The 24,977-nt window shown below is 45.8% G+C and overlaps 1 protein-coding gene across 2 annotated transcripts in view; it reads right to left on the bottom strand.

The window, feature by feature from the left end:
• The window catches only part of LOC133343857 (ADAMTS-like protein 1), a 196,051-nt gene that overhangs the window by 51,727 nt on the left and 119,347 nt on the right, over window positions 1-24,977 (bottom strand). The window contains exons 11-17 of one of the 2 annotated variants that reach the window (XM_061553780.1): window positions 18,307-18,445; window positions 14,049-14,099; window positions 10,619-10,823; window positions 7,677-7,824; window positions 4,562-4,646; window positions 1,812-2,122; window positions 849-978 (exon numbers count right to left, since the gene is read on the bottom strand). In XM_061553780.1, the coding sequence (XP_061409764.1) occupies window positions 849-978; window positions 1,812-2,122; window positions 4,562-4,646; window positions 7,677-7,824; window positions 10,619-10,823; window positions 14,049-14,099; window positions 18,307-18,445 (1,069 nt within the window). Of the gene's footprint in view, window positions 1-848; window positions 979-1,811; window positions 2,123-4,557; window positions 4,647-7,676; window positions 7,825-10,618; window positions 10,824-14,048; window positions 14,100-18,306; window positions 18,446-24,977 lie in introns of those variants that run through there. The other variant, XM_061553781.1, reaches the window with a different exon arrangement.

Below are 24,977 nucleotides of genomic sequence, written 5' to 3'. Positions count from 1 at the left end.
GCACAGAATGCTCCGTGGTAGGAAATGCAATCCCCCACAATCCCCAGCGATAAAAGCGCTGAACATTTCTTTGGCCTAATTTTGTTTTGTTGAAGCGTGGAAACATTCCACGTTCGTGGAAATCAGCGCCACCCAATTAAATAATAATTGTGCTTATTTCCAACTAGATTGCTTTTACCTCTCAACGATATTTTAAGCTATGCTAAATACGGTAGTGCAGATCACCCAAGGGGTTTTGATTGAATTCATATAAAACTGAGTTTTACTTACTATTAATACAATATCTCTGTGGAAGCACCTGGAATTAATGCAAATGCACTCGACTAATTCACTATGTAACACAATTTTTGTTCCTGGGTATTAAGTGTTATTTTTTAATTGCTTATGCCTGAAAAGTATAGAAAATGGCTATTATTCCCCACAAACTTTGCTTTTCGATCGCAACGCTTACGTCGTAGTTTTCTGTTATTTTTTATTATTATTTTCTTTGAACCTATCTACGTGACTTTACCGAAAGAGCCAAGAATATAATGGACATCTGTGAAAAAGAGCTTCATAGCTCATCGGATTCTTCCAGTCGAAATAAATATTCTGATTCGAATGCCTCCTTCCCATATTATTTTTCTCTTCACATAAAATTGCGTATTTCCCCCCACAACTCATTGGCCACGACGGCATTCTGGGAGGGCATCTTATCAGCAGCACTGGTTCACTACTTGCCAACTCTGGACTGGTTTTGATATTCAGTGCCTCATCATCACCAAGCCTGCTATGAGACCACTATCATAGACCTGGTTACCCTATATGCCCACCGCCCCCTCTCCCCCACCTCAGAGTGTGCGCATTACCGGGAAGGGCAGGGCAGCGTGTGGCAGGGCCGCTGAATCTGGGGCGGGCGTGCGTCCGCGTCGCACAGCGACTCGTCCGCTGCCTCGCCCGTCTCCTTGTTCACGCAGATCACGATCGCCTCTCGGTTCCCTGTGCGCAGTGGGCAGAATGAAACAGACACGTTCAAGTTCAAGTTCATGTATTAGGTATAGCCCTGTGAGCCATTCGGCTCTTGAATCGGGTGCAACCGCAACAAACAAAAAACAAAAACATGAACAAGAAAACATCTTAAAGTGAATATGTGACTAAGTGCAAACAGAACATCCAAGAAAAGACAGCAAAATATTGCAGAAAAAACACCGCACACCAACGCTGTGTGCAAAAATCCCAGTGGGATGCAAGTCAAACAACAACAACAAGACAACTTAGATTAAGGCCATCAGTGTTACTCCGTACTACAACAAACAAACATGGCCAAGCCATTAAACTTTTGAAATCACCAAAATAAAGCAATGAAACAGTGATCATAGGAACTGTGACGGAATTTTCACAATAAACGACAAACAACATGTACTACCAAAACCCTACAGCCATAGCTGGCTGCATGAGTCACTCCACAACAGCAGGAGCATCAATCGGAGTATTATAATTTTTCAATGCACCTTTAAGATCAGCACACTAAATCAAAACACAGATCATACTTTGCAGCGATCATCCGGAGCGTAACTCGCCACAGACGATTACACTCTCGGCTTTTGTACATATGTACATTTAACTTATTTCGCGCCGTACGTAGCCAACCGTGCCAATCGAAGAACAACAAACTCTTCTTCTATCTAGGTGACTTTACCGAAAGAACCAATAAAAATTTAGGCATTTTAACATAATCATCATCATGACGATCATGATGATAATGACGTTACAAAGATGGCCCTTGCAGCACACGTCAAGTGGCAACACCGATCACGTGGGCGCAGGATCACCTCCGGCGCAGGAGACGGAGCAGTGCGAGAATCCGCCGTACTCCCAGTCGAAGGCGAGCGCCTCGTCGCCGCCCTGGCCCCGCTCCTCCAACGCCTGCGCCTCCTCGTCCGTCAGGAGGCCGTCGGCCGCCTCGACGCAGGGCCCCAGAGCGCAGGGACGCTCGCTCGCGGGCCGCTCGCCCTCGCACTCGCCGTCCGGCAGCTCCACCACGGAGCGCGAGAACGGCAGCAGCACGCGGCAGCGCACGGCGCGCGTCCGCACGCCCGGACCGCACGAGCGGCTGCACGGGGACCACGCGTCCGGAGCGAAGCTGCGGTGGTGGCGGAACGCATGCCGCCGAGACGCCGGGTTAGCGACGCTTTTCGGATCGATCGCTCGCCGTGTGCTGCTGCTGCTGTGGCGGTGATGGCGGCGGTGGTGGTGGTGTAGGAGCACGCTGGGATAGCAATCCGGAGGTTGTCAGTCCCGTCTCTTTAATCCCTCACACCTCCCCCCCCCCCCCCGCTTCTGTCCGCCAACGGGCAGAGGTCGCAACCGGGTACCCGATACCTGTACCCTACCCGATACCCGGCTACCCATACCCGGCCGGGCACGGGTAGGCCGTGAGTCACTGGTGAGTAACTGTTTGTCACTCATTTCCCAACGTCTTGTCTCTTCTCACAATTCAAGTTCCTAGAATCAACCCACCCACGCCTGCAACATGGCTTCATCCCAGAGGTCGCAATCAGGTACCCGATACCCGTACCCTACCCGTAACCGGCCGGGTACGGGTAGGGTACGGGTACGGCCGGGTACGGGTACGGGTACCCGTTTGCGACCCTGGTGCGGCCGGGTACGGGTACGGGTAAGGAATCAAAACCCGTTTGCGACCTCTGCCAACGGGGCAAAGGGCGGGTAATCTCACCTCTTCCCATATGTCTGGTGAGTGTGGAAGAGGAGGTGAAAAGACCCAAAAGTGGAGGAGGCACTTCCACCAGCAGTGATGTGAGCAAGACATGTGGGGGGTGGAGGGGGGGCTGCAACTTCACCTTAACTCTTCAGTGGGGGTTAACGGAGATTGCACTCCCATAATGAATGCAGGACTGTGCCGTGTCCCAGCCTCGTGCTGCCTGGCTCTCAGCCTCATCTCTTTGGTTCTCTTCGGGTGGCGTGAACTCTCTGACTCGAGTTGAGTTTCTCCAGAAGCGTGCAACGATCTCTAATTGTTAGCCACAAAGATGTGTAAAGCACAGGCTTGAGCGAGCCTGCATCTAATTAGCACGGTTGGCTAACGTACGGTGCGGGAAAAAGTTCAACATACGTGCGCACATACGAATCCACTTTTGAACACTTGCCACTCGGAGTGCTTTAAACACGCCTATCTTTGGAGATGTAACTTTTATTGTATTGAAAAAAAGGAGTGAAGCTGATGGCGCTGACTCAAAAGCAGTCTGATGGTAAGCATGTGAATACCAGTAAGGAGAGGATCCATTCTAAGCCAGCTCGCACAACCACACTGCTTTTTATAAAATTACATTTGATTAAATTTGATTAAATCGAATTCAATTGAATTTCATTAAAGCATGTCAACATGCGCTTGTTGCCAAGCTTTGTAAGTAATGAGGAGTGTTTACCTGCTAAGCTGTTTTTGCCAGGCACGGAGGCACGCATGGGTAACCCAGCAGTATAGGTTCCCAGATCTCACAGGTTTTATGATGTGCTGTAAGACCACTGGAGTTTGGCACCCGGAGGCTACGTGGGATGAGACTGTAATAGCAGATCCTCGTGGTCGGGTGTTGATTGTGTAACAGCTGAAGGATCGAACAGAAGTCACCAATGCTGGCATCATTGCCATTGGCTGCGATGTTGGGCCTCAAGGTGCCCAAGACGTGGCAATACGGCAAGTAGGCTTGCCATCAGCCTGTGATGATATTTGAGAATCAGATGCGGACCACTGCAATGTCAGCCAACTGAGTGGAGGCTTTGCAGATTCCTGGCACTAAAACGTCCATCACAAATCAGACTTTCACGGCCTCTCGATTCGAGCACTTGATGGCAGCAGAGGACAGCGCACACGAGGGGCAATTCCCATGGAGGCGAAGCGAAAACAATCTGAGCAGGCTTACGAGGCATATTTTTCAGCTCTGACCCAGTATTTACAAAAGCCAACTTAATCCGTCTTCAAAGTCCCCCCCGCACTGTTTTTGCCCGCCGCATCCTGTTGTTGCGCGAGGTCGTGTGTGGGGGGGGGGGGCCCGTGCCGTTCCGTGAGCGAGCGAGATGTGCCGTGCGCTCCGGAAGCTCGACGGCTCGGTGCGGCGCGAGAAGACAAACAAGCGACGGGGACGGACGCTGGCTGTGTGGCGGCGGTGGCGATGTGGTGGGGAAATGCGTAAGGCGGGGCTCCGAAAAGGGACACGATTGTAAAATTGAATGTGGTGCCGACGCTGTGCGTACCGGTGCGGCGCGTGGGCCGGTGCTTGTTTCTTTTGTTGCCATGAAGGCTGGTGCATTGTGTGGCCATAAAGGCTGGTATACCGATGCATTGAAAATACTCCAGCGCAATTGCCGCTGGAGAAAATAAAATTATAAAAGTAAAAAAAAAAGGAGACCGGGCTTTCTGTTGTTTTTCCTGGCCGCCTTTGCCTTGGCTGAGCTTTTACACTAAATCCCAACTCGCGCTGCTCAGGGCGGGGGGGAGTGGAGAGTGAGTGGAGCGAGGGATGTGCGGGGAGGTAGGGCCAAGCGTAAGAGATGAACAGAGACTTACGCTGCCTCTTCTGATACCGCCGGGCCCTCTATGAGCTCCTGCGCTTGTTTGAACCAGGGAACCTTCGCCTCCACAGGAAGTTTCTCTAAAAACAACAGCAGACAAATGAAATCACTCTCAGCGCCCCGCGTCGGGAAAGAAGAATAATAGTGGTGCTTTGAGACAAAAATAAGACGCAGTTGTTTTCTTTGATGGTCACTACGAGAGGAATGTGGAATTACCACCGTCAGTCCATGGCTGTCAACAGGGAAGAGAACTGTTTGATAATAATTATTTGAACGCGGCGACATTTTGACTCGACTATATCTCAACTGCGAAAGTTCAATTCCTGGCCATGGTTTACATCAGCGGCGAGTGATATATGTGAATCGGTGATGCCCCCTTCTCAATCCGCCGACTTAATAAATTCATATTGAGCAGTGTGACAAAGTATGATAACCCATCCTGCACTGACATGGCCCACAGTTTACTGACATAGCATAGGGATGCCTTCATCCAACTGAAGAGTGGCAATGGGCTTTACTTTATTCTTAAATTAAATGTTGTCTGTCGATTTTTTCCCCCGCACTTAATGAATTAACCATCTTAAGATCGACAGGAATAAAAAAAACAAAAGTCGTAACTTATTTGTTTTGCAAAAGGACACGTTGAAATCGTGGAATCATTGCAAAGACATCAACCCAACATTGCCTATCAAAACTTGACTACCATCCGCACACACGTGGTGTAGCGCTAGTTTGCAATTATGTTGCTTTTCACTTAGCATTCAATTAATGTATAGCAACGACATAGAACGGTTGTGTGTGAAAGTCTATTGCAAATGGGATATTACGGCCAGGGTACTCCACGCAGTTTACAAAACTGTTTACAAAACTGCGTAGACACAACTCGAAAGTAAAATCCAGTCACTGAAGACACTATAAGATGTATAAAATACACCCTAGTTTGACCCCCCCACCCCACACCGTCTCACCTCTCTACATTGCACGCTAACTCACACATCACTGAGAAGGAGCCCAATTGTGTTTACTCAGTGGTAAAGAGTTGCTTTCGGACAGGACAGGCATTATTAATTGCTCCATGAAGGATCTGAGTGTGGCTCATTCACTGTTGTTATGTCGTCCGTTGAGGGCAAAATAACTCCGCATCACGAGCAGGCCCGGTTTTTGCGAGGTCTGCCCGCCGTTTGGGTCTCGCTAACTCTCCCTGACAAGTGCAAACACTGCCTTGATCTGTATATACGTGCAGCCGATATAAATCACGGGCCTCTCTAGTACAAAGGAGAGAAAAAAGGTCAAAGTGTCTGCGTGTTAAAGTGAGCATGGGCCTCTTCTCATCTCCGCTCGCGGCCCTGAAGCCAGTCAGTGGTGGAACTTTCACGTCCAGAATCGGAATCTGTATTTATCCCGGAGAAATCTGATAAGCTATGAAGCTCTTTTTCACAGATGTCCAGTAAGGGGCGGATCAGAACGTTACAACAACAAACGATACAACAAACACGATAGGAGTGCAAAGTATAGGAAAGGTAAGCAAAGCACTATAAATAAAAAATGTTCTACTAAACTATTTTTATTTTACCCGGTAAGGCCCTCTGAGATACAGAGGTCTCTTTCAGAAGCGACTTGGCCCCCAAACGACAGCTCAACGAAATGGCTTATCACGTGCACATTTATAGCAGCCAAACACTTAAAACGATCTAAATAGCTCCTCCCAATGGCAGGAGCGATTCTTTCCATAGGATGGCCCCCTGTTGATTTCCCACAAGGTGGTCCTAATTTTATTGATCTCCAGAGGGATGAAGGGCAGAGCTAACCTCACCAGAATATGAACTCGTGATCTTCCAACTGTCAGTCACTCGCTCTACCCACAATGCCACCCAACTGTACAGCAAGATTGTTATGCTGCCCCGTTGTTTTAAGATGTGCTCTTTTGTAGCGGTGAATGTGAACGTATCTCGCGTCCCATAATGTCCAAAATAGATCAACGTTATTGGTGCGTATTGAAGATAACACTTTAGGTATGTTAGTGTTGAATTTAGGAATTGTTGTGTCGCAAATGCGTGACTATACTTATAACGTCTATTTTAATGAACTCCTGAAAGATAAATAAACATAGGGAATGTATCTCATCTGTATTTACCGTGTGTTGAATTGTCTCCCTCTGTACAATTCAACATGAGCTTGAAACGAAAGTGCAAGTCACTAATCTAAAACAATTGACTTAAAACTTCCGTGACTGCAGGAGTTCATATTCTTGGTTCTTTCGGTAAATTCTAGATTTGAAGCTTTCGTGACTGCAAGGATTCATATTCTTAGGGTTTTTTCGGTAAAGTCACGTAGGTAAAAAATTAAAATTAATAAAAGTAAAATAAAGATAAAATAAAAATCACGACGTTTCGGAGGCAACACAAGCTTCCGTCTTCAGGTGGAACCGTCACAGCACGATAGCTGTATCAAGTGAACAAATACTGTGTTCTTGGAATTTCTCTCACTTGATACAGCTATCGTGCTGTGACGGTTCCACCTGAAGACGGAAGCTTGTGTTGCCTCCGAAACGTCGTGATTTTTATTTTATTTTTATTTGACTTTTATTAATTTTAATTTTTTCGGTAAAATCACGTAGACAAAAAGAAAAAAAACCCCAAAATTTCGTTTCCTAAACTTTCCAACAACGCCTGCTCGTCGACGAACTATTCATCGCGCCACATTGTACACGGCGAGCACGTGAGTAAAGTCACGTGATTGATTGGAGTTGTCCGTGAGCCCCATTCTCTGCCTCGCGTGCACGTTGTGTGTACACTCATTTTCCCTCCATTACCCATCATCGCACCTGTGCATCCATCAAGCCGGCTGTCCGTTCACACGAAGCGCGCACGATCCAATGCATTTTGCATCCATCAGCCTGGCCACCCCCGAAGACATTTGATTCGTCTGCCCGCATGCTCGCCCACCCACCCATCCGCGCTCACATCCGAGCATTAAAAGCCCATCTGCGTGCCCATCAATCCATCGGGACATGTGCTCCCGTCGGTCCATTATCCACGCATTCATTCCACGCCCCCCCCCACCCCACGCCCCCGTGCTCAAGGTGGGTGGCGGAGGGCCTGAGCGGGTACCGCGGGGCTTGTAGCACGGCGTGGTCACCAGGCATTCCTCCTTGACGTGCGGCTTGATCTTGGTGTTGCAGCCGCCTGTGTGCTGCCCGCGGTGGTCGATGCAGAGCACCACGCGGTACTTGAGCCCGCGGCCACACGTCACCGTGCACTGCGGGAGAGCAACAGGTTTCAAGTTTCATTTGTTAGGTATAGCCCTGTGAGCCATTCGGCTCTTGAATCGGGTGCAACCGCAACAAACAAAAAAACAAAAACATGAACAGGAAAACTTCTCAAAGTGACTATGCGCAAACAGAAAATCCAAGAAAAGACAGCAAAATATTGCAGAAAAAGCACCGTACACCAACGCTGTGTGCAAAAATCCCAGTGGGATGCAAGTCAAACAACAACAACAACCACAAGACAACTTAGATTAAGGCCATCAGTCTAACTCTGTACTACAACAAACAAACATGGCCAAACCGAATTTTTTTTCAAAAATCACCAAAATAAAGCCATAAAAGCAATGAAACAGTGATCATGGGAACAGGCAGCGACCGTGGGCTCGGGGTCAACGCGGACAAGAATCGATCGATCTTCGCCGCGTCAGACGTTTCAACCGCGTTTTTCGTGCTGCGGTTAGTGTGCTTGGCTGGTCATCAAAAAGGCTGTGAGTTTAAATCGTGGAGAATGGTCGACCGGCCCATCGTATCTCGGGGGGGGTCGACAAAATTCGTAACGTTTTTGTAGGTCAAAGGTGACCATCTTACGGATAAAGTGGGCCCCACCATGGGAATGTGAAATTTTGACTCGAGCTCAGAGCCACCAAATGTCGATGAGAGCCCACGCAATTATGATAACTCCTGTGCGTTCTGTTTCTTTTGTAATTGTACGTATGGTTTGTTGATAAAATGCTTTTAATAAAGTTACAGAAATGAATAACCAATTATTCATTGCTTTAGTGGAATTGAATAACGGGGAGTTTCATTATTTTGGTAGTTTGCTAACATTTTTTTACATGTGTAATGACCGAAAAATGAAGCCAATATGCAGCCTAACGACTATTTAAAAATGAACAAAGGTCTCCGATTGGTAGAAAGAGGCTTCCATGGTGATTGGTCGGGAGGCAGACTTTTAAAGGGATTGGAGGAATAAGGTTTGAACGGGATTAAGCAGAAAACAGAGAGTACCCGTTCGAGGGGAAGGACAGGGATTGGCTAAGGGAAAAAAACAAGGACATGAAGGTTCCAGAAAGGGGGGTGCACGCGGAGTGGGGATGTCTGGAGGAGGTTACAAGCTGAAGACAAAGCACGAAGCCTAGGGTCCCTTATTGTGGCTGTGTCAAAATAAAGTGGCTCTTACTACATCGTCGTCGGAGTCGTTACATATTAAACTAAACAAAGGCAACATTATATGGATTTCAAATGTTGCCGTTTCAAAAAACAAACACGAGGTTTTGATTTAAAGCTTTCGTAACTGCAGGGATTCATATAAAAATGTAAAACAATAAAATGTTATTGTTTTATATTTTTATTATTTTATTGTTTCCCTTCTACGTGACTTTACCGAAAGAACCAAGACTATAAACACGACGTTTTTTTTGTTTAATGGCCCAATAGTATTCCCGTTGGAAAAGCACAGTTGAATGTTGACATACAACTTTCGTGACTGCAGGAATTCATATTCTATGGTTCTTTCGGTAAAGTCACGTAGATAGAAAAAATAATAACAATAAAATAATAAGAATAAAGTGAATTACAAATAATACAAATATCACAACGTTTCGATCACAACACGAGCAATCGTCATCAAAAAAAGTCGTGATATTTTCATTTTAATTATTTTATTGTTATTATTTTTTCTATCTACGTGACTTTACCGAAAGAACCATAGAATAAGCACAGTTGGATTAATTATGACAGCTTTTGGCACGAAGCTACATCGTACACTGACTGACCTGTGCAAAGCGAGCAACGTGGTGAATCTGATGTGGCAAATGCCCTTCAAACTGCCTTTGATATCCCACAACGATGACCCCTTTTGCTGGCTCCACAAGTTTTTTCTGGCCTCTTAATAGTTTGTGTTTGCTCGGGGGAGGAGGCATGCTGAGCGATTACTAAGCGTGTTGCACCATGAATGTTGCTCTTGATGGGAATCACAATAAATGTAACTGAGATAAATTCATTCCACACCATCTGCTGTTTCCAGTCTCTCATTGCCAGCCACAATCAGCGATTTATGATGCATTTAACAATACCACATTTCAAGAATAATTTGTCAAATTCAGTCGAATAAAATAAACAAACTTGGCTATTGTTTGTATTACTTTGGGAGGATGACCAAGAGCCCGACCATAGAACACAAATATAGCATTGTCTCTTTGTTCAATGCTGTTATAAACACTTGAAGATGGTGCGTTCAAGTTATGGTCAGGGGTCGACTCAGACTCCTGTCCCGATGGGTTCGATGAAATGAATACCACTCTGTGAGAAATTATCAAAGTTTTCATGGAGAAACTGGCCTCAGGCATGGGAATGTGGAATTTCCACCACCTGCTCAGTACTGTCAATAGAGAAGAGCAACTTTTACTTTGACGTCTATTTGTGTTGTTGTAGTAATTGACAGCAGTGCTGTCTGCGATCATCATCACACTTTGTGTAAACTCTTCACGAATACCATAGAACAAGAAATTATGGTTAATTTAGAGGCCAACCAACCATGAGACCAAACTGGTTTTAGAAAAGTTTTTTTGCAATTGACCATGAATAGACTATTAACCAGATTCATAAAAAAAAGACAAGGCGATACAATCTCACCGTGGCTATTCACAGCAACAATAGAGATATTTTGCAAAAAAAAAAAAAATCAAAATTGGATAAATTGAATTGGCGAAACGTGAATATATTTGCCACGTGTTAGGGTCGTGATCGTCGTCGACTCCCTCGCCAGGCACCGCTTCTCCCTACCGAAGACCACTCCTGCGCCATCCACTTGGGGCAGTCGTAGAGGTTGCAGGGCTGCGTGACCGCCGGCCGCAGCACGTACATGCACTTCCACTCCTCGACGGTCTCCAGGTGGCCCTGCTGGTCCTCCTCGACGCACGACACGGAGCGCGACTGCACGCCGCCGCCGCACGAGCTGGAGCACGCCGTCCACGGGCTTCCCTCCCACCTGCACGGGCCACGTCCACAACCCACACTGAGTTTGCGTGCCTCTCTTTCTCTCTCTCTCTCCCCCTGGTCGCGTGGATTTTCCTCCGGGGTCCTCCGGTTCTTTTCCCCCTCTCCGCATTTAGAATCGACGTGCGTTCAGAGTATTCGGCTGCTACACATTTGCACGTCATGGGCCGTTTCGCTGAGCTGTCATTTGCGATAGCCAGGTGCGATTCAGAAAAAAGAGCTGTGTCGGTCATTGGGCCTTACCTGGTCAAATAAAAATTGTCTTATTCTTTCGTATGGATCAATAGCAGCAGATTAAAGATGTAATCTTAGATTCGTCATCCACTCAATTGTCTGTTCAGAAGCAGAGTGCATCTCGTCCATTCCTCTTTTAAAGGAGTGAAGACAATTAAATAGTCAATAGATGTCCTGATCTTTCACAGGCAGGCCACTGGGCAGACAATAACCGTATGCCCCCCCCCCCCTTATCGCTCTTTTTCCACTGTACAACTGAGCAGAGCCAGCCTGGCGTGGCTCAGCAGGTGCCCGGTTGTTTTTCCACTGCAGAAGCCGAGCCGTGGCTCTGATAGCACAAATAACGAACAGCATCGCCGCATTGTAGATGGCCACGGTGATAGCCGTGTCCTTGCAGTGTACTCAATATCAATTGTCATGCAGACGTCATTAGCCCTCTTCCCCCTGGTCGCTGGATCTTGCAGAGGTCCTCGTGTGCGTGATACACCCAACCTTGCAGAACTCTCAAGATTCCCAATAGATTTTGCAGTACAGCAAGTAGGCTGTTTGCATTAAATTGCATTATTTTGAGCGTTATCTTCTCGTATGTGTGGGGTGTTCTCCGGCTACCTGTCAGATACTTGATAAGGAAGAGGACAAACATCCTTGACAGGGCTTTCATGAAAAAATGTTGTGATGCATTTGTGGAAAAATAAAGAAATCGAGGGCATTGTTATTATTCTTATTTCTATCACCCAGCCGCGTGGCACCGTCATATCAAAGGAGCTGATAAAATGAGTAACACTTTTTTGAGGAGTCAAAAGTAGCTGTCCTCATGGTGGAACCGGACCCTGCCACGGAGTATGACATTTTCACCGGTGGCTCTGGGCCACCAATAGGGCGGACCGCTGCCCAACGCTCATTGAGAAGGGCGACACGACCATTCACGGGGCCGAACCCAGATCGCTGGATTAGTATCGTAGATCGGTGCAAGGACCTGTCGCACGTACGCAGCCATGCTCAAACGCACACGTGCGCAGATACAATTACACGCTTGCACACTTCCACATCTATCATTTCACAAGAAGGTGGGGCGCTGGTGTGGATTTTGAAAAAAAAAATCGACTCTCAGGAAAAAAAAACCTGGCACCCACCAACCGCCCTAACTTACACCTCTACACAATACAGAAGCCCTTACTGGGGCCATGCACGTGTGAGGGATTAACTAGAGAATGCACCTTGTTTTCTGCATGTTTTTTTTTTTGTACCACTCCAATTTGTGTCATCAAACTCAGTCAGCTGTGCTCGTGTGAAAAATTGCCAACTCGCCTTCGGCTAATGTTGCCTAACCCGAACCTAACCTTGACGAGTCGGCTTCATGACCAATATTTTCCCACCCAATTAATCCTGATCTAAGTTCCTCACTCGGGTTTCATTGCAGTTGCGTACAAGCTGGATTTAATCATGTGTAATACCACGAAGCACCTTCATGCACTACAACGCGTTCACCATCTTTTTTGAGTGCCACATTGCGGGACAGTGAAAGTCTCATGGAGGGAATGGCTCTTGCCAGAAGAATGTGGGATATCCAAAACTGGCTCAGGTATAGCAATAGAGGTGGGTTACTGCCCCATGTTGATTTTAGCAGAGAAACACTTTCCCTTGTCTGCCAGCATTGGGGAACTATGTATCTATGTATGTTGAACTTCTTATAGGCCAGACACAGGCCATTGTTCATTGTTGTTAAATGAGAGATTCCATATGGCGCCTATTATGCTATTTACAAGCTAACGGATTACTCGAAGATTTGGAGATTTCCTATTCCTATCGTTAATAACTATTGTGCTGGTAAAAATACTCAACTGACATGTATTTCTTGTAATACCAATGTAATATTTCCATGCTATTGAATTGGCTTTGAGCTGGACGCAGTGGTGCAATTAGGAGGTGAGGGTTGGTAGATCAAACTCCCAAATCTACCGGGATGCACGGTGCCCGGGAGACAGAAGCACACCGAGTGGATGGAATCCATCTGTGCGCCGCTCTGCGTGTTATCACCTCAAATGTTGGTGATTTTCTCGAGGTACTCCAATTTACTTGCACTTGGAAATATCGAAAAAATGTAATTGGCCAAGCATCACAATGCATAAAAAAATAAAACGATTCTTGTTATTATTATTATTAAATATGTGAACACGTTCCTTCATATAACTGAACTGACACAGGGACATGTTTAGAAAAAGTGATGTTGACTCTGAATGGATTTTCACCCGAAGGACATCAATCACTGAAATACATTTATCAACATGTTGATGTTCCAATACAATTCTGAAATAACGAATTGTTAATAAAGGTCTGCCAGTGTTATAAAATACCAAAAAAATATTACATAAGGAAAAAATAACGCTATCTCATACATATGCCTATCATTGGAATGAAGAGTTAGTAAGAAAGCAATAAAAAGCGAGGAATATTGCCATTATAAATACAGATGCCCTGAATGTACTTTAAAACGATTATCGCTCTTTCCCTGACACAATCCTGCTTGCAATATTTTCCACATGTTGCCAATTTACAGTTCAGCAAACGGGACACTTCACATGAATTTCATTGAGTAACAAAGAGTCAGCCAGCTCTGGCACTTGAATTATTAGACCCACATTCGGTTATCGAGCAGCGCGTTGCTTTAACTGTAATAATACGAATTAATGCCAAGAGAAAAATAACATCCACTCTCAAAGCGCGTCAGAAATCAGCAGCGTTCTTTTCAGCGGTAAGAAAAAAAAGTGACGTGTGCAACGCATCAAGCTGACAATTTCTCGTTTGTCTTGGCTTTTTTAAAAAAAACTATTCATTCACGTGTTCCCAATTTTATACATTTTTCTTTCGCACATTTATTTTTCTTGAAGCAGCTTCATCGCGATCGGCGAGCGTGGAGAAAGTGAGGGGTCGGGGGTCAGAGCGTGCCGCGCGCTAAGTGTTCCCGCATGCCGTCATCACTCACCGTGGGAGGGGCTGGTAGTGGTCGTAAGACATAATCTGTTTGAATCCATCGCTGCAAAAACAACGGCAGAGAGTACACAACATCGCACGCTCACTTTGCTTTTAAATGCGTTAAAGCATTACTGCACATCGGTTCGCGTAAAGTATAGTACCTATGCATGTGTGTGCCTCTGTGTGCAAGCTTATATTCCCACAGAAAATAATGTCGTCTCAAAGGAACCAACAGCATTGGCAAGGTGTTAGATAGGACACATTCTTTAGTTGAAATTCGATCTTTGAGGAACAAAAATATGAATGAGAATGCAGAGTGAACCTGCTTTAAAGATATTTACAAAAAAAAAAAAGCTACAAACTCCTTGAATACATTTTGGAGAATTTTTTTAACGAAATGTGGGCGGTGTGCTGACGCGGTATTCAGCGCACTACGCTATGAACCAAGTTCAAGTTTAAAGTTGATTTTGTTTATTTTGTTTGTATGTTTGCCAGGTGAGAGACCCTGCATAATTATCATTTGCAAGATTGACGGGGTCACGAACACTGGCAAAAAAGGAAAACGAATGAAATGAAGAATCGCATTGAAGCAAATAGAAATCAGAACAAAAACACGAGCCTTAAAAAACAAACTGTATCACGCGAGAATAAAAAATTATTGCACAAACATAAATACTTGCGAATTCAAAGTTAAATAGACAATTTCCTGCAGTGCATGTTGACTCAGACGGATTATTTTTAGACTGATCATAGTACAATTACAAAATTACTTGACAAAAAGATTAAACATTTAAACAGATAAAGTGTGACTTTAGGACTAATGTGTGGACTGAGAAGCATTTGTCATATGCAATTGCAACGAGGCCATCTGAGTTCAATTCCCGACATGGCATCGGAGATCTTCATAATGCAGTAGATTGACACAAGACTGTAATTCATTCATTTCGTTATTACAAATAACCACGCCACGTTTAAAGTTCACCATTTTTGACGTCAGCACGTTAATGGCAATAACAGCTCCGAGTTTGTGGAAGGTTTCATGCATCTGTCGCCATTGTTTGCGATTCCTCGTGTTAAAAAAGAGAGTAAATATTTGAGCTGCACATGTGGATTTGGCAGCTGAACGAGCGTGCGAACCCGGTCACGAGGCAGGTGCAATGTGACACCACGATAAGCAGGAAGAAAAAAGGGCATTTGCTCCCGATAAATTACTAAAGTTCACTGCAGTACACGGCCACAAAACTGTGGCTCATTGCAGTTCTCCCAATCTATGCAATCTTTTACGCGAGGTTTTTCTTTTTGGTTTGTGGAAGAAAAACAATTCCAAAACGTGTCGAGTGGCTCGTACGATTGGCTATTGCAGAGTCACATGACTACTGGACCCACAATGCTCACTTGTGAAATTGCTCCAAAGCTGAGATGAGCCCAAAATCTTTGTGAATAAAACAATTTTTTTGGACAAATACAATAGTGCCACATATGCACTATAGGAGCAAAATAATATATATAACATAACAATGGGGGAAAGTCTATGTCTTATTTAAAACATAACCACCACGCAGCCCTATATTCGTGAAACACGACACACTAAGTCTTTCAAATGACAGATGTAGATTTTACATTTGTGTTTTTACATTTTACTTATTAGCGCAAATGAGTCCGCAGCTCCATTCAAATCAAAACCACATTTTCGCTTAGCAAGCTTCCTATAAATGGCATTCACGGGGCCTGGGGTAGATCGGCACAGAATCGCATTGCTCAATGCGTGCATTGCAGGTGTAGCCACGCAGTGCAGTGCGTTTGGCATCATTGCCAAAAGACCGTCTGCATCAGTTACAATTACACGAGAACAAACCCCGTTGGCATTGTGCCCCAAGCCTGATATTGCTTTGGGCAGCTCAATTATAATTATCAGGCGAGCTTTGGCATGCGCTCGTGAAGAGAGGTAACGAGTTCCCAGGCGCTGTTCCCGAGCAGAAAAAAAGCAAACGCCGTCGCTGGCAGACGCGCGCTGACACCGCTGCGTGCCATGTCCAAGCGCTGATGTCACGGGGAAGAGATTCTCGAACCACTTTTTTGTCTCGCTCGCCCGAGTCCATCTACAAATTCGAGCCGCACTCGTACACGTGCGATTTACAGGGCTCGGCTTCGAAACATGCGAGATTGCAAGCAAGTGCCATTCTCCTAGGGGAGAATTATTTTTGTAAAAGGCGAAAGGTGGCCTACACGGGAGGAAGGATGACCCCGCGCTTTTGCTGCACCGCGACGAGCAGCCAAGAGAAGTGGCCGCGGTGGCACCACCCCTCTGCCGTATTCACCTTTGACCCTTTCGCATGTGCACCTGCGCAGGCAACGTCGCATGGCACGTGCGTTCGTGGTGGAATACGTTATATGTAGGGTGGACCTTTGCGCCCTCCGTACACGAGAAGCCCCCCCCCGGTGCACCGGCCGTTGTTTGACTCAGCCTTGCTTGAACGTTTACGCAACCCGGGTCGGTGAGGGTTGGTCCTCCCTCCCCCCCCATGCCCCCACCTGCGGTTTGGAAAACATTCTTTCCGAGTCGACTTATAGACTCTTAAAAAAGAGATGCTTCTTGCATTGAACGGGCATTTCACGGTGCACTTAAATCCGGTCACCTCCGTTACTAATCTCTCCCCGCTGTGATTACTTTTAACACCCGTGGACACTACGGACTGCCGTTCGCATTCCGTCAGCCCACGGGGTGGTCGATGCGATTAGACATTAACAATGCGGGACTGCGTTTATCGGCGATGCCTTCGCAGCAGCAGACAATGCACCAAAGTGGCTGTGACGGTCCCACCTGATGACGGAGACTTGTGTTGCCTCCGAAACGTCGTGATTTTATTATTTTATTTTTTATAAATTTTAATTTCATTTTTTACCTACGTGACTTTACCGAAAAAACTAAGAGTACGCACTAATGTCACTCACGAAGCTCGATGCACATGTGCAGGGTTGGTGGTGGGGGATCGTGAGCGGCGTAGGATGCTTACCCCAGTGACGGCAGCAAGGGGTCTTTTATTATCATAAAAACACCGTTGCTGGGGTGGGTCGAGAAAACTTACACACCACCCTGCATATGAACTCAAATTGAGTCTCAGAGTGTCCATACACTCGAGAACAAGCCCCCCGTCCGTACAGCATGTGTGGACTCAAAGAGGAAGCTGACCAGCAAAAGCCATACAGTATGCAGAGACTCTTCTACTTACGAACATTCGACTTACGAACTTTCAGAGATACGAACAAACTTGGTCCATATGTCCCAGTTGCTTGTTCAGACCGAGAGTCGTAAGTTCGACCGCCCCGCGCAATAGATGGCGGTGGTGGCAATCTACACCTGTAGAACATGAAGAACCAATGGCATCTATAACTTTTAAAGCCATTCCCCGTGTTTAGCGTACATGCCATACAACATGTTTGGAAACGACAGGAGTAAAGTTGGACTCACGAACAAACCTCTGGAACCTAACTAGTTCGTAAGTAGAGGAGTCCCTGTATATGCAAACGCGATAGAGTACATGTGCCACACAGCGCGTTTCCCGAGGGCGGAGTGGTGGCGCTGCGTCACGCACCGCAGCTATCAACCCACAATCGCTCGAGTTCCATTCCCGATCACAGCTAACATCAGTTGTCGAATGATATTTGAACCTGGACCATCGCCCCCGTTCACCAAACCCTACACTGCCCAGCGTGGTGATGTATGGCCAAAGAACTCACGTGACTGATACGGCATTGGAGACCTCCACCCAGTGGTGGAGTGATACAGGGCTTTAAGTTATCCATAACAGAGGTTGCTTTGGGTTAGATCGCGTAAATATATAAATGTGTCGTTAAACCTACCACCACCCAACACACCCAATTATAAGGTGTGTCACGTAAAATAAACATGCCAATTAGTTACTAGTTCAGCACGCCGGTGCGTTGGAGAGCAAACCAATGTTACTAATTGGCTGTGTCGGGTGGTGGTGGGTTTAACGACACAATTATACTTCTATTATGGATAACATTGGTCGCGAAAGCCTACCACGTGTTAAACTGACTGGAAGTTAGTTTTGCTTTGGTGAATATCTTTTGCCCATCGAGAAGATAATCGGGCCACACAATTAGTAACGAGACAGCAGCAGCAGCATCGACAAAACCTGGAGCCGCCCAGCCACGTGACTTTCACTTAAAGCCCAAAGCACGGGCACCACGGGCTGCTTGAGCCACTCTGACCGCGCCCCACCTTGCCAGGTGCTCCTCCTTACCTGGATGGACAGGGCTCCATGCTGCATTCCCGCAGCCTGGGCTTCGGCTTCTTGTTCTCGGGGTAATAGTTGCAGAAGTGGTCGGAGGCGATGCGGGCGTTCCGCATGTCCACACACTCGGCCGACGTCAGCTGGTAGCCTGAGCCACAGACGGGGAAACTCAATGGTCAGCTGATCGCGCTGCACGGACCCGGACGCTCCGTGTGTCCGCTTGAGAAGCGCGAAGATTCTTCGGTGGTGGCACAAGACAAAGGCAAACTAAGCACAAGCTTCAGAGCCCCATGCGTGTCAAGAGGCACCGGATTCACATTACAAATTATGGTTACGCCGAATTAAACCTTTATAAACAGTTGCATTTAGAGGCTTACCCCCCCCCCTTCTCTCCGCCTGATGACGAACGCTTGTGTTGCGATCTAAACGTCGTAGTTTTTGTTTATTTTATTTTTTATTAATTTGAACCTATCTACGTGACTTTACCGAAAGGGGTGGGGCTGAGTGGAGAGCGGAGGGTGGGGAGGGGCTGGGTGGGGAGGGTGGGGAGGGGCTGGGTGGGGAGGGTGGGGAGGGGCTAGGTGGGGTGGGGAGGGTGGGGCTGGGTGGGGGGTGGGAGGGGTGGGGCTGGGTGGGGAGGGGCTGGTCACCCCGTGGTGCCCTTATAAAACTCAACGTTTAACCTACTCACGCCGGCTTGTGCCCGCCCTCACAGTCGGCCATATTTGCGGAATACACCACGCCGCCGTTGACCCTGGCCATGGACCGAGCAACCCAACGTTCCTACCAGCTCCCTCCGCACGAATGTGTTTCCTTGATGGCCCACAGCCAATAGAGTGCAGTGTGGAACTGTGCAAGCACATGTGTCTCTTTGGGTATGAGTTGAGCAGATGTGCCATGGTGGTGAGATGTTAACTACCTGGCCTGGTATATATAAGTGCGTGGGCTCGATCCCAGCCCTGGCGTCTCTATATTTGGGATGTGCATGCTTTCCCTACGGTTGTGTGGATTTTTCTCCGGTTCCCCCAGCTTTTTCCCTCCACGTTTAGAAATGTGCGATTCGAGTATTTGGCTACTATACATTCCCACGTGATGAGCCACTTTGCTCTGCTATCATTTGTGGCCAGGTCGCTTCTGAAAAAAAGCTATGTAGCTGAGTGGGCCTCGCCTGGTAAAATAAAAATAAAATAGTTTAGTTTAGGAAGAGTCCATGTTGAGTGATTGACAGATGGTACATAGCAAAGAGATCTCAAGAGAGTGTTGACCTTCTGATTTAATCTCCCTTACATATACACTTAACATCAGGTGTGATCCTACCAATGGCAGCTTTGTTTAATTTATTAACTTCACCTGTCTTTATAACACCCTTTCATATGCCTCGCAGTTGTGTGTTGTGGGGTACTTAAAACATGTGGTGCTATGTGAATTGGTGCGGTGTTTGTAGGCCTTCTGATTGATCTAAGTGTCGTGCGATGAGGTTGTATGAGATTTGACTCAAGTCAAGTCCAATAGATTTAAAATGCGGGTTGGGTGAATATTAGGGTAAGAGGTTAGATTTATAGATAGTGGTTATGGGTGGCACTTTGGAGTACTTTGTAGTTGTGAGCTGAACCCCACTGACTCAGTCGACACATTTCAGTTTCAAACACAACTACCGAGATCACATTTAAACTGATCACAGACCCATCAACATGAAAGACACTCTGTTCAAATAAAAACAGCATTGCAGAACACTTCTCTGGAATGTTTCACCGCACTCTTCACAGCGCAGTTTTACGTTTTGCATTTGAAGCAATCGCAATTTTTGTCGGTGTATTTTCGGAATGTTCCTAGGTTATGTGGAGGCGGGGTGCATCTAACTGCAGGGAAGTCAAGGTGAGCAGGTCATGTTTGTTCTCTCTATAAATGTCACCAATGCACGCTCGGTTTTTTTCTGTAACGGTGCCGGCATAAAAAAAATCAAGAACATGGAGAAGAGGAGGAGGCCTATACAGAGACGGAGAAAGCCAGACCTGGGGGCAGCACACTGAGAACACCTCCTTTGTCTGCTGTGTCTCTGGACAACAACGTTGTCAAACATTTGAAGATACGCATGCCAGAGGGGCACAACTGAAAACACACCAGAGTATTGAATACCTCGGGCATAGGTATGAGTTTTGAATTAATAACATTTTGGATTTAAGATTTTTTTAAATTCCTTTTTGTGGCTTTTTGTTGAAGGTGAACCGGGATCAGGGAAATTAAATGCACGTATGTATGTTTGACTTCTTTTGCTCCGTACATAGCCAACCGTTCTAATAAATAAACAGAAGAGTGAAAAATGGTGAGTTTCTAGAAAGTTACATTTGGGAATGGAAACCTTTTAATGTGATTAAAGATAGTTTACAAACAATACATGTTACCTACCATGGCTATGTATAATTGGCATGGACACGGATACAAACTAAATGGAACAAATACTGAGAGGTCCACAAAGAAACTTGGAGAAATACATGGTGGGAATTACACTGACAGACAGAAATAGGATACATGGAACATAGAACACAAATTAGATACATCACTGAAAGTAAGTGGATTTAGCAGGACATATCACTGCAAGAGATGATGGCTGATTTGACAAGGCTAGTGATGGATTCGCAGGCAAATGAGGGAACCCCACCCAAAAGTGTGATTGCCACAGAGATGGAGCTTCAGCTCATCTGTGCGAGTGAGATGGATCGTGAAATTGTCGGACCATGAGGGATACGATGGCGTGGGAAGGCTTTCATCCAGCAGTTGACAAAAACATGGTTGACGACGGAGTCATGGTGCTGAAAATTACGACAATTCCAGATGCCATCATGAACGTCTGGCATCAGGAAGTGATGCTGGAATTTACTTGGCCGGGCCCTCGCTGCCCTGAAATCTCAGACATTTCCTTTAAGAACAGAGGCTCGGCTTTGTGTGAAATCATCGTGATGCTGGGCACACAGCAATTTTACAGCCCCCGTGTTGGAATTCACCCCATGACGCTGCCACCTCCACTGCCCTTGTGTGGATTACAGACACAAGTTAGAGAATTTGCAGCTGAATCGCATTAGTGTTTTTCCTGTTCCCAAGCGGTATTTATGACTCCGTGAGATATTCTGTTTTCTGGGCATGATTGCATCATTACGTGATTTTATGAGTTCTATCACCCACCTTGAAAGTTCAACGCAAGTGCAAATGCCTTCCGCCTGCGTTCCCATGTGCTGTGATACTTCCTCCCTTATAAATAAAGATCCTGATTCTAATTCAGTGTTTAATTATCCTGGGACATTCCGTGGATAAGGTTCATCCAGGTGGAGTCACATTCTCTACCCAAATAACAAAGTCTCCTCTAAACATGCGTGCTATTAGGAGTGTGATGATTCACCCCCTCAACGATTTGATGACCTCTCACCATGTGAGGCCAAAGTTTCATTAAAAAAATCACAAAATGCTGTCCTTGTACTATATGTAAAATCTAGAACAGTTACGAATCTATAACGCTCTATAGTAATTCATTGCGATGTTAGAATATAAGTATAAATATTAATAGTTGCTTCTTACATACATAGTTCAATGCATGCACTGTGAGTATAATAATATATGTTCATGAGAAATGTAAAGGTTCAGCCCTCAACTGGCTTGCCCACGCCACTGCTGACTGAAGGGCCTCCACTAGCGGGAGCTTTAGAGAGCCCCTCTCTGGAGGGAATTTTGGCCTACTCTTCCACACTGGCCAAATATATTTGAAGAGGTGGGAGTACCCACACTTTATCCCACCACCACACGTGACCTGCCTGCCGACCAACTGTGGCGTGTCTGTTTAAACTGCTGGATTGCAAGTCTAGTGTGCTAATAATTACACCACAGCAATATGTCTGCTTTTAATGTATCCCCAAATATAACCATACCGCATATTAGAACAGACTCTAATAATTTACCAATTGGCTCCTAGGTCTTGAACAATGTGTGGTATTGCCTGTGCAGGTGTAGTGTATGTAGTTTGGAGTGCTCTACAATTCAGAAGGGTGGCTAGGATTTTTGAGTCTCCCCTGGTGATGGATATGAAATCATAGCCAGGCCAGTAATACATGAGCCAAACACTTTGGGTCTGTAAGTTGTTGCAGTTTCAACGTAAAGAAAGGCAATGGTGTTGTCAACCAAGTGTTGCTTGCTTTTTCATACATACTTAGGGCATTCCCACAAGCTATTTTTTCCGTATTAGGTAATGCAGCAATTATTACAAAACAATACATTTTACATTCGGGGGGAAATACATTTTCTCCATATTTTAACGGTCTCCGCACACACCCCTTCCAAGTTGTTTAAATTCAGCTCTGAACATTCCAGACAAAATGAATGACAGTAAAAATTTACATGCCAAACTATACGCGTCTAATGTGTATATTTATTCCACATGGTTCTGCCGCTGAATTTTACATCGATTAGTTTACATAACACTTATAAGCGGACACTGTTAGTTTTCACAGCACTTACATTTTCAACATTACATTCCAATGGTGTTTAATTTGAAAAAATGTTTCACTTCCAGATTGAAAGATATCGATGCTACAATATTTTTGTTGTTGTTTCGAAATCGTATACCCTAATTAAAAGTTTGAAAGTGTTAATACATTATAATGATGAATTAGATTTGTGCAATATTCAAACGTGGACTCAAAGAGTTTATTTATATGTGTTTTAAATATAGGGCGAATATTTCTGCTCTAAGCAGCCAGGGACATCTGTGCCTGTATTCACATGGGCGGTGCGTCCTGCGGGGAGTATATTACCATCAATTCCACTATAAATCACACGGCACTCCACGATTCATACAAACACCTGTTGGAGGCAACAAAACACCTATCTGCCTGGACCGCTCGAACTGGAGGCACCAACTGGCAGTCTCCCACCAGCTCAGCGCCGACTCCGGTGCTTTAGGTCGCTCCGATTCGACAAACCGCCGCGAATTTTGCCGCAGCGAGAAGCCACGCGCTATCCTCCCCAGCTTCGCCGCTCTGTCACTGTCTCTGACTTTTCCAACGTCGACGTGCCATTGCAGATGCGCGCTTGTTGATGTCTCAGATATGGTCTAGGTCCCATAGTCCACGCCATCGCTCACCTCGTATTTCACGCATTCATTCCATTGCTGCTCCCGTCGACGGCAATGCGCGATCAACGGCCCGTGAAGTGTTTAATTTTGGACACGGCAGATGACGAAAATGTACGTTTTAATAATATGCACGTCAAAGTGTGCTTAATGAAAACGAGACACTTGCTTTGTGTAACGTTGTACATGACGTACACAAGTCAAACTGTTTGCCTTAATTGGGAGGCCTAAACCGATGGGTAGAAATTCCCACAATCCTATGGCAGGGGTAAGTGAATCCAGTGGAGGCAGTCGATACGTACTAACACGTGCTACGTTGGTGAACCTGGGGAGTGGAAGTGCAGTGGTGAGCGATGTGTGGCTATGAAGCCGGCAATCTTGAGTTTGATTGCTGGCCGCAGCTGATATCAGTGGTGAGCGTTGTCTACCAACTCATACTGGCCAATGTGGTGAAGTATGGTCAAACAACGGCCATGACCAACAGTGGCTTGGCAAAGAACATAAAACATTATTATTATTATCATTGACATTGTAGCTTTTTTTAAACAAGTATGAAGTTTGGAAATGCATTGAAACATTAGCAATACACTGCTTATAATTGACACGTGAAAAACACACAATTCGTGTTGTATGTACGAACTTTGTAAAATGAAACTTGATGAAGAAGAAAGGAATGTGTTGAGCTTCGTCTCGCAGAAATGTTGCCCATTAAGATCTTTAATAAAAATGACTAACACCACATGAAAAAATGCAAAATGTGAAACGCGTCTTCTTTTTTCTGAATTCCCTGAATTCGTGAGGTTATTAAAATGAAGGTCAACTTAGCCTCATATGTAAGGCCTATGAAATTAAAACGGGTACCAGTAAACATCCTGACCTCATCGCAATCTGCAATCGTGTCTGGAGTTTTCAGACCAAAACACCAAACTTAGAACAAGGGGCAGAATTCCAGTTCTTGCTGTGACAAAGTCTAATCACTTTCAGAGGGAGGCATGTCATTGTTCATGAAGATTCCTACTTTAATGACTGTTCCACAGTCAAAAGAGCAGAACATCTAAAGGCAAGAGAGTGCTTGAAAATGCAAAGTACCCCCATGGATATCACCAATGCCATACCGCTTGCGTAAAACCCCAACAAGGGACGTAATGTTCCCCCACCGCCGCTTATAGTTCCGTAAAAAGGTCGTGGCCAAACTCACTAAAATGTAAAAGATTACCAACACGAGCGCCTCGCGAGCGATCATTTTAAAAGGGGGATCGCTCGACATTGCCACTCGCAACGTCGTCCTCTGTGGTAGCTGCCAGCGACGAGCACGCTAATCCGTCTTGACGGGACGCGTCCTGTCCTTTGAGTGACAGTAGCTGGACGGGTCGAAAGAAACGGCGGCGGTGTCGGGCTCGCAGCACTGCCCGCACGTTCCAAAATACTGCACGGGGCAACGGGGATATTTTTTTTTTTACACCAACAGCCCCGCTTCTCCATGACACCCGGACACGTCAGAAATTAATCTGGTATGCAACAAATTGGAGGCAGAGGCCACGTTAACAGAGAAGAGAATAATGAT

This window comes from Lethenteron reissneri, chromosome 18, assembly GCF_015708825.2.
Source record: "Lethenteron reissneri isolate LAM-NWPU_2019-01 chromosome 18, ASM1570882v1, whole genome shotgun sequence".
NCBI classification, from domain to species: Eukaryota; Metazoa; Chordata; class Hyperoartia; order Petromyzontiformes; family Petromyzontidae; genus Lethenteron; species Lethenteron reissneri.
The sequence above is the reverse complement of the archived record's forward strand: the minus strand, read 5'-3'. Positions and strand labels throughout refer to the sequence as shown.